General features: G+C 42.3%; 1 protein-coding gene across 9 annotated transcripts in view; it reads left to right on the top strand.

Annotated features, from left to right (window-relative positions):
* Positions 1-1836: 1836 nt before the first annotated feature.
* Positions 1837-14663, top strand: part of REPS1 (RALBP1 associated Eps domain containing 1) — an 86562-nt gene continuing 73735 nt past the window's right edge. For 2 of the 9 annotated variants that reach the window (XM_064598162.1, XM_064598161.1), the window contains exon 1: positions 1838-2606. In XM_064598162.1, the coding sequence (XP_064454232.1) occupies positions 2409-2606 (198 nt within the window). In that variant the 5' untranslated portion in view covers positions 1838-2408. Of the gene's footprint in view, positions 2607-14663 lie in introns of all 9 variants that reach the window. The other 7 variants (XM_045865628.3, XM_045865627.3, XM_064598163.1 and 4 more) reach the window with 6 other exon arrangements.

Here is a 14663-nt window from a genome sequence, read left to right as displayed (position 1 = left end):
AAGGTCTGTGGGAAGAGTATTTCAGGTAGCAGGAACAAAGGCCCTGGGGCAGGAAAGACCTTTAAGGCCTAGGAAAGGTGGTGGAGAAAAATATGCTGAAGACAATTTTTTTTTTTAAGATTTTATTAATTTATTTGCGGGGGCAGAGGGAGGGGGAGAAGCAGACTCCCCGCTGAGCAGGTAGCCCAATGCCAGGCTCGATTCTGGGACTCCGAGATCATGACCTGAGCCAAAGGCAGCCGCTTAACCGATTGCACTACTCAGGCCCTCTGCTGAAGACAATTGTGATCCAATCCCTACCCCATTGTGCTCCTTCTATCTACACCTTTGGAAGACAAGCCGTCTGTGAGGCTCTGGTCACCTACAGCAGATCCTCTGTACAGGTATGTGAGATGTCTATGTGACAACTGAAAGTTTTAGAGATAGAGCAACTTCAGCTTAATGGCATGTCGTGTATGTATATATATCTACCATATCTATCTATCTATCTATCTATCTATCTATCTATCTATCTATCTATATGGCATGTCGTGTATATGTATATATATCTACCTAAAATGCTACTGGTCAAGGTAGAAAGTATTTACAGCTCCATGGTCATATGTCTCTGTGTGTGTATCTATCTATCTATATTTTAAACAAAGGTAAAAAATTATTTAAAATAAAATATTTTAAAGAAAAGTAATAAAGGTAATAAATTCCTATAACTATGTATTAACATCCCATTAAGACCTGGAGTAAAGGAGTAAAATGAATAAAAATTGACACTAAGTGGCACAAATAAGACTATAAATAGCTTCATGTGAATTAAGATTTTTGTCTCCAAATGAGATAGGGCAGGTTTTGCTGCCAAAGTGCTGAAAAAAAAAAAAATTGGGGGGTTTTCAGTGCTTTTTGATTCTGGAATTACAAGTAAAGGATTGGGAACCTGTAATTTCCTCGCAGGCGGCAGCGCGCCGAGCCCAGCCGGGCCCCCCCGTTTACAGGATCAGAACTCTAGGGAGCAAAAGGCAGAAGACAAAATAAAGACCCAAATGGAAAAATCTGTGTCACAAACAACCTTAGCTACTGTTTTTGAAGTATTTCCTATTTGCTAAGTATAAACTCTTCAGATGTTCTACTTGAGCCATCTTACACCTCTCCTCTCTCAGGTAGGTGCCGATCAGAAGAGTGCATGATTTTTGTAAAGGAGGAAGTTTAGAGTGGCAAGGAGCCCCTGAGGTCAGCCCAGGGCCCACACGGGGTTGCACAGTTGATAGTATATATTTATGGTGCTATGTTCCCGGTGACCAGGACGACCTTGTACATAGAAGAAAACTTTGCCAGTTTTTCCCTCTATTCGGCAAATTTTGTTTCTCAGGTAAACATGTTTTGGAACAAGAGTGGGAGTTAAGCCTCAATGTTAGTGTCAGTATGAGAGTTCCCAGATAGATTGAATCTTCATAGCTCTTTGGAGCACGTAGAAATACTGCATTTATTCTCAGTAACATCTGACATCTAGAAGGTACAGATACAATAGTAACCTGAACAATGTTCCTCTTTCAGTGAATGTTTATTAAACCTTTAGTGTCAGAAGCTTTGAAACAATCTAAACAGCAACGGTTGTGTTAAGTTGTCTTGGTGTTAAAATGAGCTGCTGCTGTGGACCCCTAGTTCTCACGTCCGCGGGGCCCCAGCTCCTCCTCCCGGGGCTGGGGGCCGCTCGGCCCTCCGCCGCGGGGCTCCGGCCACCAGGGGGCGCTGCGGCCCCCTCTCCCGGGAGCGGCCGAGCCCGCCCGGTGGGTGTTTCTCTCCCTCTCGTGCTCTCTCCTCCCGGCCTCACATCCGGGTCTGGAGCGCGGCCGCCGCTGTCAGTGTTGGTGCGGGCGCGTCGGGGGCCGGGCCGGGGCGCAGTAAATGGCGGCGGAGGGAGGCGGAGCGGCGGCCACGCGCAGCTCAGAGCCCCCGAAACTTTAGACGCGAAGCCCCACAACTTTCCGGGAAGTGCCGCCGCTCCGGGGGCGTGGACGGAAGGGGAAGCCGAGGCGGGAAGTCTGGGGGGAAGCGGCGGGGAACCGGGCAGACTCGAACCCGCGGCGGGGGCGGGGGCGGAGTCCGCCCGTGCCTCGCGCCGCCTCGGCCCCCGCCTCCTTCCGCACGCCCTCCCCTCGGCCGCGGAGCCGGAGCCGGAGCCGGAGCCGGAGCCGCGCGCCGAGCCGAGCCCGGCACTGCGCGGGGCCTCGCAGGCGGCGGCGCGCCGAGCCCAGCCGGGCCCCCTCCTCGCGACCTCCGGGCCCTGTTGCTCGGGCGCCCCCCGCGCGCGTGAGGCCGGGGTTGGGGCTCCCCGCGGCTTCGCGGCGCGAGGAGGAAGCCGGGTCGCGCGCAGCCCCCGCCGTCCCAGGGTCGTGGGGCCAGGTCCCGGGTCTTGCATGCGGGGCGCGGCGGGGCGGGGCGGCCGCGAGCCGGAGGCGAAGATGGAAGGCTTAACGCTGAGCGATGCGGAGCAGAAATACTACTCGGATCTCTTCTCCTACTGCGACATCGAGAGCACCAAGAAGGTGGCGGCCAACGGGCGGGTGCTGGAGCTATTCCGGGCCGCGCAGCTGCCCAACGACGTGGTCCTCCAGGTAACGCCGCCGCCCTCGCCTCTGGACGCGTCCCGGGCTCTGCCGGACGCAGACCGGTCGCTTCCCGGCGGCTCCGGCCTCCAGCTGCCCGTCTCCGGGGGTGGGGGGTGGGGTGGGCGCTGTTTTCAGCAGCGCCGGCGGTGGGCTTGTGCCCCCGGGCTGGGGCCGCAGGTGCCCGGGCGGCCCGGATTCGCGCCGCGGTCGAGGGGGAGGGGTCGCTGTTAGAGGACAAAAGTCATGCAGGGATACGGTGGGGGTTGGGGGGCGGAGGTCTGTGTATTAATCTCCGAAGAGCCTGAGCCCAGTATCTCTCGGCTGCGCCTCAGAATCTGTTTTTCAGTACTGGAGGAGCAACTTCAGATGAAGGATCTTGGATTGCGACCATGTCTTTGAGTCCTAGATCCTGGTATATAACATAACTCTTCGGATCCTGCGGGGTAGTAAAGTTATCGGTATAGGTAAAAAGACGCCACAAAGTGGGTTTTGTAGGAATCGAAGAAGCAGTTTTCTTAAGGAAGCTTGAATTCTTGGGGAGATCAAAAATTTGAATTTATAGCTAGTAGTTTGCAAGTAGATATGTATGAAAAGAACTTGTAATTAACTATAGAACCTGTGGCTGATGTAAACTGGACAGTTTTCGATTGGCATTCGGTACCATTTGGTGGAACTCGTGGGTTCGGGTTGGGAGGTAAGTACTGAGTAGCTGAAGTCAAACGTGCGTATTTGCCTCAGATCTGTAGCACTAGAGGAGCACGCCCAGTAAATTTTAAGCTTTCTCTATCACATCTGTTTTTAAAATAGGTTTCCTAGAAGTTCTTATCTAATGTATGTGGGGAACATTATTGGTACTCTGTTTAATGATTCAGAGTTGCTAGTCTGTCTGAACAGCGTATCAGGAGCAGGTTTTAAGCTTTCATCTTTATGATGATCCAAGCCACTTACCCACATCTCCAAAACTTAAAGCCATATGCGTGGGTATAATGTAGTATACTGCAGAGAGCACTGAATCAGGAGTTTTGAGGCCTGGGTCTTTAACCCCGTTTTGTTGTTCACTAGCAGTGGGACTTTGGCCCAGGCACTTCCACTCTTCAAGTGTAAATGTGCTCATCTAAAGAATGAGAGTCAGGTTCCTTCTAACAAAAATTCTGGAAGTATAAAAATGTCCACAAAGGTCTCTGTTTTAGAAGTTGCCTGTGCATTAGCTATGACTAAGTTGAACGAGTTCTGTCTTTTTGCATAATCTTGTGTGTTTTACATTGCTTTTTTAAAAATCTTGGGAGGAAAAGTTGGGTGTCTTAGATATGAAGAGCTAGGAGTCTCAAATTCATGCTGTTGTAAAGGGACAAAAATTAAATATTTTAGGCTTTGCTGGCCACAAACAGTGTCTCTCCAATATTCTTTGTTTTTGCCACCCTTTAAAAATGTAAAAACCGTTCTTAACTCAGGGGATATGAAACAGGGCCTATAGTTTGCTGACCCTGGCCAAGGAATGGTGGTGGCAGCGTGGGGTCCCATGCTCACCTCATATGGCTTTGGAGTTAGACTTTTAGAGGTCTGGTCATAACATGCTCATTAATGCTGTTGCCCTTTTTTGTAGCAATAGCAAAACATACTTTCAAGTCATTTAGGAACTACAATTAAGGCAGAACTTCCCAAGTTTTATTTCGGTTTATGTTTTTGGGGTGGGGGGAGATGAAATAAACTGACTTTCATATTTTTTTTTTCTTTTGGTGCCGGAAGACTTTCGGACTTTTAGTGTATTTTTTAGGATAGACAAATGAGCATTAATTAACCTTTGCTTGAAATATGTTTAATCAAGTTATTTTTACGTTTTGCTCAGTTTTATTAACATTCAAAAATAAATTTCGGTTGCCTTTCAGTATAAAGAAAGGGCTTAAATAGAAATATTCAGGATTCAGTTACAAGTTAGAAGCTGTCGGAGCTTGCTGAAGCAGAACTCTTACAGTAATATGTACCAAATAGTATTTTGGGTATCTTGAAGGCTGTTTACATAAAAATCGGTCTAAGACATAAAATGTGAGACAAAAAGGAACTACAGATTTAGTTCTCTTAAGAGAGTTTGGGATTGTCTGAAAACACAGCCACCTGTTGCTTTCTAAGTGGGAAACATTTGGGTCAACTCGAATATATTGAGTTAGCTACTTAACTGGCGTAGGCATTTGCAGGGCATCGAAAGAGGAGTAAGAATCTCTCCAGGACTTTGTAAACTATAGGGATACACATGTGTAACATAAAGCACCATGTGAATGTGTAGGAGAGGGTTAGGGTTGACTTAATTGAGATGGACTTTAAATTAGTTTGGAGGGAGGGCAGTGGGATGGAGGACTTCCTGACAGAAAAAAAGACATGACAAAAGGTAGAAAGTGTAGGAGCCTTTTCAAGTAGTAGCAGATTGTTAGGTTTTGCTGAAGCTGAAGTATGTCTTGGGGACAATGGAACATAGAGTTAGAAAGAGACCACATTATATTAAGAAAGACCCTAAAGAAAACACAGAAGATTTCATATTTCAGTAGGCAATGGAGACTCATTGTTGGTTTTTGACCTAGAGTGAGGAAGAGGAGAGTTGGGGGAAACAGGCTAGTGCGGTGGTCTGGAACAGATGCTGGGTAATGGGCATCCAAACCCGGGTGACAGCTGTAGAATAGGAAACAGATCTGGATGAACAGGTCAGGTCTGAGTTACTGAAGGGCTGCTGGGTAGACACTATGTGAGGTGCTTTGTTGGATAATGTTTAGTTGAGGCCAGATTATCAAGGCTGGGTGGAGAGCTTTGAACTAATTGTAAAGGTAACAGGGAGGTGTAGTTTAAGAGAAATGACTCATAAAAGCTGTGCTTTACAAGACCTTTAGGAGATCAGTGCAACAGGAGTTAGAGGGAAGAAGCTGGAGATGAATTTGGGGACCCATTCTCTGTTGCATGTATGAAGTGGTGAGGAACTGGGTCATGGTGCTCAGAGGCAGGAGTGGGGGGCATCATGTGGGAAGGATGATTTTGCCTCCCCGGGGGTGTTTGGCACTGTCTGGAAACCTTTTTCGTTGTCATAACTTGCAGGGAAGGAGCAGTTCTACTGGCATCTAGGGGAGAGAGGCCAGCGATGCCGCTAAACATCCTGCAATGCACAGGACAGCCCCTACAACAAAGATTTATCTGGGCCCAAATGTCAGTCAGTGGTGCTGAGATTGAGAAATCCTCACCGGACTCTGGCGGTAACAGCGGGACCAAAAATGAGGCTAGAAATTATGAAGGTAGACTTGATGGGCCTGGGTTACCTGGTGATATTTACATGAGGGAAGAACAGAGCAAGGATTGGTCTCTCTTGGACACCACTCACCACTTAGAAAAGGGGCAGGAAGAGAGCCCAATTTTTAAAAAGATACTGGTGAGTTTGATTTCTGGCATTTTGAGATGGCAGTGGAAGTCTCTAGGAGATAGTTGGAAACTCATGGACATTTGTCCACACCGAGTACTTGTTATGACAGTGAAATTCAGTTATTTGGGTCTCTTCCTCTGCCTTTCTCACCTAAGTATCTCAGGGGTAGGGGAGGCCAGCTTCTTACACTGGGAGCGTGCATGTACACATCAGGGCTTTGACTGATTTAGTAGTTTTCAGCATTTGTTAATGAAAGTCATGAGAAGGCTGAGTCATCTGGGGAAATGAGTAGAGAGAACAAAGAACACAGGGCCCAGAACTGAAGGAGGAAGGAGCTGGTATATATTGAGTGCGTGTTATGTTCCTTTTACTGGGAAGTCATCTTCATGCAAGAACTCACTTGATCCTTACAAGAACCCGGTGAAGTGGGTGTTGTTTTTATTTATTAACTAGGAATGTGATAGGCAGAGAAGTTAAATAATTTGTTAGTGAATAAAGCATCTCTCCTTTACCATTATTCCTTGCTACCTTTCAGCTTTTTCCTACTTTCACTCTTCATGTGATTGGTTTGCCCATAGTTCTTCTGAAGAATAGAGATTTAAGATTGTTTGATTTTGAGTTATGTATGGATTTCCTTCATTGCATAGTGAATAGTTTTATGTATGATGCTGCCTTGAGACACAGCCACTTAAGAGAAATAGGAAGATTCTTGTAGTTGATATCCTGTGCACACAGAGACACTTACATTACAACTGTCAGACAGGCATCTTAAAGTATACTCATTACACTGGTTTTGGAATAGTAGAGTAAGACTTTTGCTGAGTTTAAGGGTTTGTTTTTGGAGACAGTGTGTCAGTAGACAAAGTGAATGAGCTAAAGCTTTATGGAATTATGCTCCACAACAGAGAGGAACAGGACTGGGTGGAGAAAAATTTGGCTCATAGGATCTAATCATGAGGAATTTTGCTCTTTGCTGAGCAAAAAATATTTATTGGCTTAAAAATCAGAAGTAATTTTTTTTTAAGATTACGGAAGGTATGCTACTACACTAATGATTATGTTTTCTTAGCTTTTACTTAAAGCCTCTATTTTGGGAAATGTTTAAAACTTCATATAGACTTTGAGTGCATAATAGCTTGATAAAAGGTTCTAGTACTAACAGTTCTTTCATTGAAGGTTATAACCAGTGTACCTCTACTCACCCCTAAAAGCTTGGATCTGTTAGGTCATTGGTGTTGAACAACATCTCAGTAGAATATTTGAATAACAAGTTAATTTAATGGGTGAAAAATGACAACAATGAAATATAAACCATTTTGTCTTTCTCTTGAATTTGTTCAATTATAATCTCATTAGTGATAATATTAAAATAGGGAAGCAGAGCCTCATTTGTTCATTGAAAGTTATAAATTTAATACAAGTAAATGTCAGGTTTGTTATTCTGGAGTAGTAATTTCTTTTTTATTTGTCATTTCTGAATCACTAAAATAATTACAACAAACTACAAAACTAATCTTGCCTTAATCAAACATTTTCTATACACAGTTGAAAAACATATCATACTGTTTGTGAGAGAAGTCATACTTAATGGCTTTCATATTTACTTTTTTTATTTATTTGAGAGAGAGAATGAGACAGAGAGAGCACATGAGAGGGGGGAGGGTCAGAGGGAGAAGCAGACTCCCTGCTGAGCAAGGAGCCCGATATGGGACTCGATCCCGGGACTCCAGGATCATGACCTGAGCCGAAGGCAGTTGCTTAACCAACTGAGCCACCCAGGCGCCCATTTCATATTTACTTTTTAAATTTCTTTTTCCTATATCATATCATACTAGTTTTAGTCTTTTGTTTTTCTTTTTAAATTAATGACCTAGAGTTAGAGTCTCAGTATTTGGGGAACTCATGCTCAGCATTTTGATGGAGCTGTAAGAGAGAGACTGGTAATAAGGAGCACTAAACATGGGAGGCAAGTTTCAGTCCTGTCTTTAGCTAGCCTTGTGACCTTGAACAGATCACCTAATGTCTTGGATTTTCGTTCTCACAGCCTGAAGTGATTGGATTGGGTTTTTCAAATAAATGTGTTAATAGTGTCGAAATGGCCCCTCTAGCCAGCCACACTTAAGAGCATAGCACAGTCTTGAAATTAGTTGCTTCACAGTTTTAACACATTGATTTGTAACATTCTTTTGGAGATTTGAGGAGAACTTCAGCCTGGAATGCTGAAGTGACTCTCTCTCTCTCTACACACACACACACGCACACACACACACACACACGCAGGAACTAATGAAAGGGCTGTAAGGTCTGTGGTTCCTAATTCTTCAGATATTTGGCAGTGAAAATTTGAAATGGGTGATAAGACGTGGCATTTCTCATCTTTTCCTTCATATATGTTTCATTTTCTGTAGCCTTTCCTGTGATAGATATATCTTTATTCATCTTTTCCCTCCTTTACTTCTATATAAAGAATCTATGTCTGACGGGTTTCATATATAGGCATGACATAAAAGTCAGGATGTAATAAGAACTTTGGCTCAGAAATCTTTTTTTAAGTTCATACCATCCACTAAGTTTCATTGAGATTTAGTAAATTATAGGACTTAGGCCTTTAAAAAATACTATATAAAATAACTATATTTTAAGATTTTATTTATTTGAGAGAACGAGAGAGAACGCGAGCAGTGGGGAAAGACAGAGGGAGAGGGAGAAGCACACTCCCTGCTGTGCAGGGAGCCCGATGCGGAGCTCGATCCAGGATCCAGGATCATGACGTGAGCTGAAGGCAGACACTTAACTGACTGAGCCATTCAGGCACCCCCCAAAATACTGTATCTTTTCTTCATTTTGTTTCAAGAACTAACTTTATGTTGAATTTGAGTCTACCTTGTTAAATGATGAAGCCAGAATTTATTAGATTGTGTATCTTCTAACTCTTTTGGATTGCAGTTTCCTTTGAAATTCTGGTGCACATACTAGACATCTGCTTAGAAAACACAGTTCACAAAATTGTGCATATAGTTTGAGGTTGCTAGCCTTCCTCCAATTTAGTCAGGCTCATCCCATGGACCTCTACATTAAGAAAGTTTTGAGGAAGAGCAGACCTGTGAAGTGCTAAACATAATGTCTTTCTTAAGTTAGTTTTGTATATTTTCATGAATACTTCTTGATGGCTACAATTTATATTCAGGCAAGTATGTGTATGTGTGTATATATATGTGTGTGTGTGTGTGTATGTGTGTGTGTGTGGTAAAAAATCAGAAATCTTTCCTGCCTTCATAGGTTATGTTAATGTTAAGAAGGAAAAGAACTGTGTACATTGAGAATCATTGCAGACTCCAAGGACCTACTTAGTTGTAAGGGAAGGTTCCTCTGAGAAGACATGGACAGAGATAAGGGAGCGAGAATGAGATGTTTCACAAAGAGGGAAAGCATGTGAAGGGCCTGAAGCTTGAAGAGCTTAATGTGTTTGAGGAAATGAAAAGCTGGAGCACCTTGTTGGGGGGGATGGACATGGTAGGGACCACATACTGCAGGACCTTGTACATAGCAGTAAGGAGTTTGGATTTGAAAAAATGAACAGTTTTTAGTAAGGGAATAGCATCATCTGAATTACGTTTTTTAAAGATTACCCTGCCATGTAGAGAAGAGATTACCAGGGCAAACAGAAACAGATTGGCCAGTGGATATGCAGTAGCTCAGAGAGGAGATAATAATGGCTTAGATTAGTGAGGTGGCAGTGGGATTGAGAAGAGTGGACATATTTGAGATATTTTGAGGCAACAAAAATAGGAGGACATGATAATGGATTGGATATGGAACATAAGGGAGAAGGGAGAACTCAAAAGATATTGCTGGAAGTCACCATTATTGGATGGCTGAAGAGGTTTTGTTTTGTTTTGTTTTGTTTTTGCTTTTGTCAGTCATAGGTTCTCAGAATCCTGTAAGATTGTCAGGTAGGCCTCTACCAGGGAGGATCAAAGATACTTGGCTTGGAGATGTCAGTTTCAAGATTATAAATGTATTATTAGTGATACTTAAAAGCCATGAAAACAGATGAAATTAGGGAGGAAGAGAAGGAAGAGACTATAGAGAGGAAAGAAGGATTGACTAGAAATAGAACCCTGAGGAGTGCAGCATATTTCTAAGTTGGGTAAACTGGAAGGCCTCTAGGAAGGAGGCTAAGAAGGACAGTCAGAGTGGTTATAGGGAAATTGGGAATGTATATTGGATGATGTCATGGATCCTAAGTAATGCAAGTATTTCAAGAAAAGAATAGTTAACTGTATTGAGTTTGGCTGAGAAGTTGAGAAGATGTGGGCAGAAATATGGCCATTGGTTTGGTAGTCTAAAGGTCATCAGTAACTTTGATGAGCCAGTTCATGGACTGGCAGAGGTGGAAGCCAGATTTGAGTGACTTGAGGGATACCTGAAGGCCCAGGAATTAGAGATAGGGTGTATAGATAGCTTTTTAAAGAAGTTTGCAGATGAAAGGAAATAGACATGGGGTAGAAGCTAGAGGTATATGAGGATATAAAGGAAGCCTTTTTTTTTGTTTATTTTTTGAGTATAAAAAATACTGCAGCATGATTTTAGTTGTTAGGATTAACAAGGGAAGAAAGGAGGATGAGGAGAGAGGGTATTGAAAAAGCAAGATTGTTCAGAATCCTGACTGGACAAGATGGTCTTAACAGAAGAGGGATCCCTTCCTCAATTTTGAAAGGGGAGAAGAAGGAAGAACCTGGATATAGAACCAAGTAGGTACATAGATTCAGTGGAGGAAAGTTAGGATATCCTAGCCTAACAGTTTCTACTTTTTTTTTTTTACAAACTGAGGCAAGATGAACAGTTTAGTAGTGGGAACAATCTGAATATGGAAGTAACAAAAAATCTATTTACAGTAGGCTCAACAAGAATAAATATTTAGGAATAAATTTAACAAAAGATGAGGCACCTAGCTGGCTCAGTTGGTACAGCATGCAACTCTTGATCTTGGGGTTGTAAGTTCCCTAGAGGAGCCAAAACAATTTTGAAAACAAATAAAATAGAAGATTTGCCCTACCTAATTTTAAAATTTACTATAATCTACAGTAATCAAGACAGTGTGATTGGTATAAGACTAATAAGCATGAGGGACGCCTGGGTGGCTCAGTCGGTTAAGCGTCTGCCTTCGGCTTGGGTCATGATCCCAGGGTCCTGGGATCAAGTCCTACGTCTGGCTCCTTGCTCAGTGGGGAGCCTGCTTCTCCTCTGCCTGCCTCTCTCTCTCTCTCCCCCTCTCTCTGACAAATAAATAAAAATATTTTTAAAAAATGAAGTTGTTGCCCATCAGGAAAAAATTAAAAGAAAAGACTAAGCATGAAAATTAATAGAACAGAAATGAGAGTCTAGAAATGAACCCTTAACATTTTATGATCACCTGGTTATTGAAAAAGTGCCAGGACAGTTTAATGGGAGAAGGGTAGTCTTCAACAAATGGTGCTGGGACAGTTAGATATCTGTATGTTTAAAAAAAATGGACTTGGACATATTATTGTATCTACTTCACACCATACACAAAAATTATCTCAAAGTAGATCATAGACTTAATTATAAAATCTAAAAGTAAAAAAAAAAAAAATCTAAAACTAAGAATTCTAGGAGACAGAGAAAATCTTTATGACCTTGTGTTAGGCAGAGTTCTTAGGTGACACCAAAAGCATGAGTCATAAAAGAAAATACAAATTAGACTTCATTAAAATGCTTAAAAACTTTAGCACTTCAGAGGTTACTTAAGAAGTAAAAAGACAAGCCACAGATTGGCAGAAAGTAGTTGCGTATTACAAACATGGTAAAGGTCTTTAATCTAGAATATATATAAAAAAATTTTACTACCCAGTTATAAAGAAAAAAGCCCAATAAAAAATGAGCAAAAGATTTTAATAGGTATTTCACCAAAGGAGACAGTATGAATGGCCAATAAGCATATGAAAAGGTGTTCAACATTATTAGTCATTAAGGAAATGCAGATTAAACCACAATGATGCTGTCACACATCCACTGGAATGAGTATAATTAAAAAGACTGACATTACATGGTGTTGTGGAGAAACTGGAGCCCTTATACACTGCTCTTGGAAATGTAAATGGTATAGCCATTTTGGAAAACAGTTTGGCTGTTTCTTAAAAAGTTACACATAAGCTTATTTATTTATTTATTTTTAAAGATTTATTTATTTGAGACAGACAGAATGAGAGAGACAGAGCACATGAGAGGGGGGGAGGGTCAGAGGGAGAAGCAGGCTCCTTGCCGAGCAGGGAGCCCGATGAGGGACTCGATCCCGGGACTCCAGGATCATGACCTGAGCCGAAGGCAGTCGCTTAACCAACTGAGCCACCCAGGCGCCCTACACATAAGCTTATCATATGAATTAGCAATTCCACTCCTGGGGATCTACCCAAAAGAAATGAAAATGTGTACACACGAAGAATTGTAAATGTCTGTTAGTAGCATTATTTACAGCAGTCAAAAATTGGAAAACAATCCAGCTGTCCATCAAATGGTTAATGGATACACAAAATATGGTATATCCATACAGTGAAATACAGTTCTGTAACAAAAAGGAACAAATTACAAAATACTACAACAAAGATGAATGTCAAAAACATGATAAGTGATAGAAGCCAGATACAAAAGAGTACATATTGTGTGGTTGCATTTATACGAAATGTCTAGAAAAGGCTTATCTATACAGAATAGTGGTTACCTGAGGCCAGGGTAGGAGTGGAAACACTGGAGGAAAACATTTGGGGTGATGGTAAAGTTCTAACATTGGATTGTGGTGATGATGCATGACTCTATGAATTTTCTAAAAATTCGGTGAATCATATACTTACCATGGTTAGATTTTATAGTATATAAATTATACCTCAAAACTATAAATGTTTTTGAAAACAGTTTTGCAGGGTGAGGGGAATGTATGAAATAGTCATCTTGGAGGATGTGAAGGTGAGTGTGGTAGAGAATAAAGGACCCTCTACTATCTGTATAATATAGTTCTAATTAGAAAACCTCAATATCAATATCACTTATATAATCTGACATTTGTCAAGGGCCTTATGTTCTGGATATCATATGAAAGGTGATATATTGGGCGCCTGGGTGGCTCAGATGGTTAAGCGTCTGCCTTCGGCTCAGGTCATGATCTCAGGGTCCTGGGATTGAGTCCCGCATCGGGCTTCCTGCTCCTTGGGAGCCTGCTTCTCCCTCTGCCTCTCTCTCTCTGTCTCTCATGAATAAATAAATAAAATCTTTAAAAAAAAAAAAAAAAGAAAGGTGATATATTGATAATTATGTGTAGAAGAGACTGCTATATGAAGATCATTACAACCAAGTATATTTACATGAAGCACCAGTACTGGAATAATAATTTTGTCTTACATTTATTCACTGCTTTCTGTGTGCTGGCTCTGCCTGCCTTATATGTACTAGATTTTTTTTTTTTTAAGATTTTATTTATTCATTTGAGAGAGAATGAGATAGAGAGAGCATGAGAGGGGGAGGGTCAGAGGGAGAAGCAGACTCCCTGCCGAGCAGGGAGCCTGATGCGGGACTCGATCCTGGGACTCCAGGATCATGACCTGAGCCGAAGGCAGTCGCCCAACCAACTGAGCCACCCAGGCGCCCCTGTACTAGATTTTTTAATGTGTACATTATTTAATTGGTTTAGAAGGAGCTGAAAAAATTGTGATTTAGAATGAATTAAGACCAGTTTCACATGATATGATGAGCTGTGTTATACACAGCTGATGAATTATTGAACACTACCTCTGAAACTAATGATGTACTATATGTTGGCTAATTGAATTTAAATTAAAAAAAAAAACAGTTTCTGTTGACTTTAGGTGGTATGGTGAACTTATATACACTTAGTTCAGATATCTTAATTAATTTTTTGGAAAAATCACAGAAATGTAATGCCTCAAAAATAATCTGAGTTTGAAATAATCATGCCTGATAAGTAGTAATTTAATCAAGTAGTAGTTTTAGTCTACAGGAAGGACTACTTCTGGTTGTCCTCTATTAAAATAATCACTGTCGGGACTCTTGGTTTCCACTCAGGTCATGATCTCAGGGTCCTGGGATGGAGTCCTGCCTCTGGCTGGTGCTCAGTACAGAGTCTGCTTAAGATTCTCTCTTCCTCTCCCACTGCCCCTCACGGCCCTCTCCCAGCACGGGCGCACATGCGCATTCTCTCCCTCTCTCTCTCTCTCAAATAAGTAAATCTTAAAAAAATTAAGAAATAATCACTGTCACCATCATGAATCTTTGTAAGCGAAAAGTTTTTTTTTTAAGATTTTATTTATCTATTTATCTATCTATCTATCTATCTATCTATCCATCCGAGAGAGAGAGAGCGCGCATGCAGGGGGAACTGCAGGCAGAGGGAGAAGCAGACTCCTGGCTGAGCAGGGAGCCCGATGTGGAACTCAGTCCCAGCACCCTGGGATCATGACCTGAGCCGAAAGCAAATGCTTAACCAACTGAGCCACCCAGGTGTTCCAAGCTAAAAGCTTCTAATGTTACTTTGAAGCACTGATTTGGTGTCTTTGTGTTTCTGAATTGTTGTATCCAGTCTGAGTTTGCATAGGTAGATCTGGGACTCAGTCCTCACAATTATATGCATATAC

This window comes from Mirounga angustirostris, unplaced genomic scaffold (assembly GCF_029215605.1).
Source record: "Mirounga angustirostris isolate CCGP_5_RB_7025 unplaced genomic scaffold, mMirAng1.0.hap1 SCAF_8, whole genome shotgun sequence".
Lineage (NCBI taxonomy): Eukaryota > Metazoa > Chordata > Mammalia > Carnivora > Phocidae > Mirounga > Mirounga angustirostris.
Note: the sequence above shows the minus strand (reverse complement) of the source record. Positions and strands in the feature narration are given on the sequence as shown.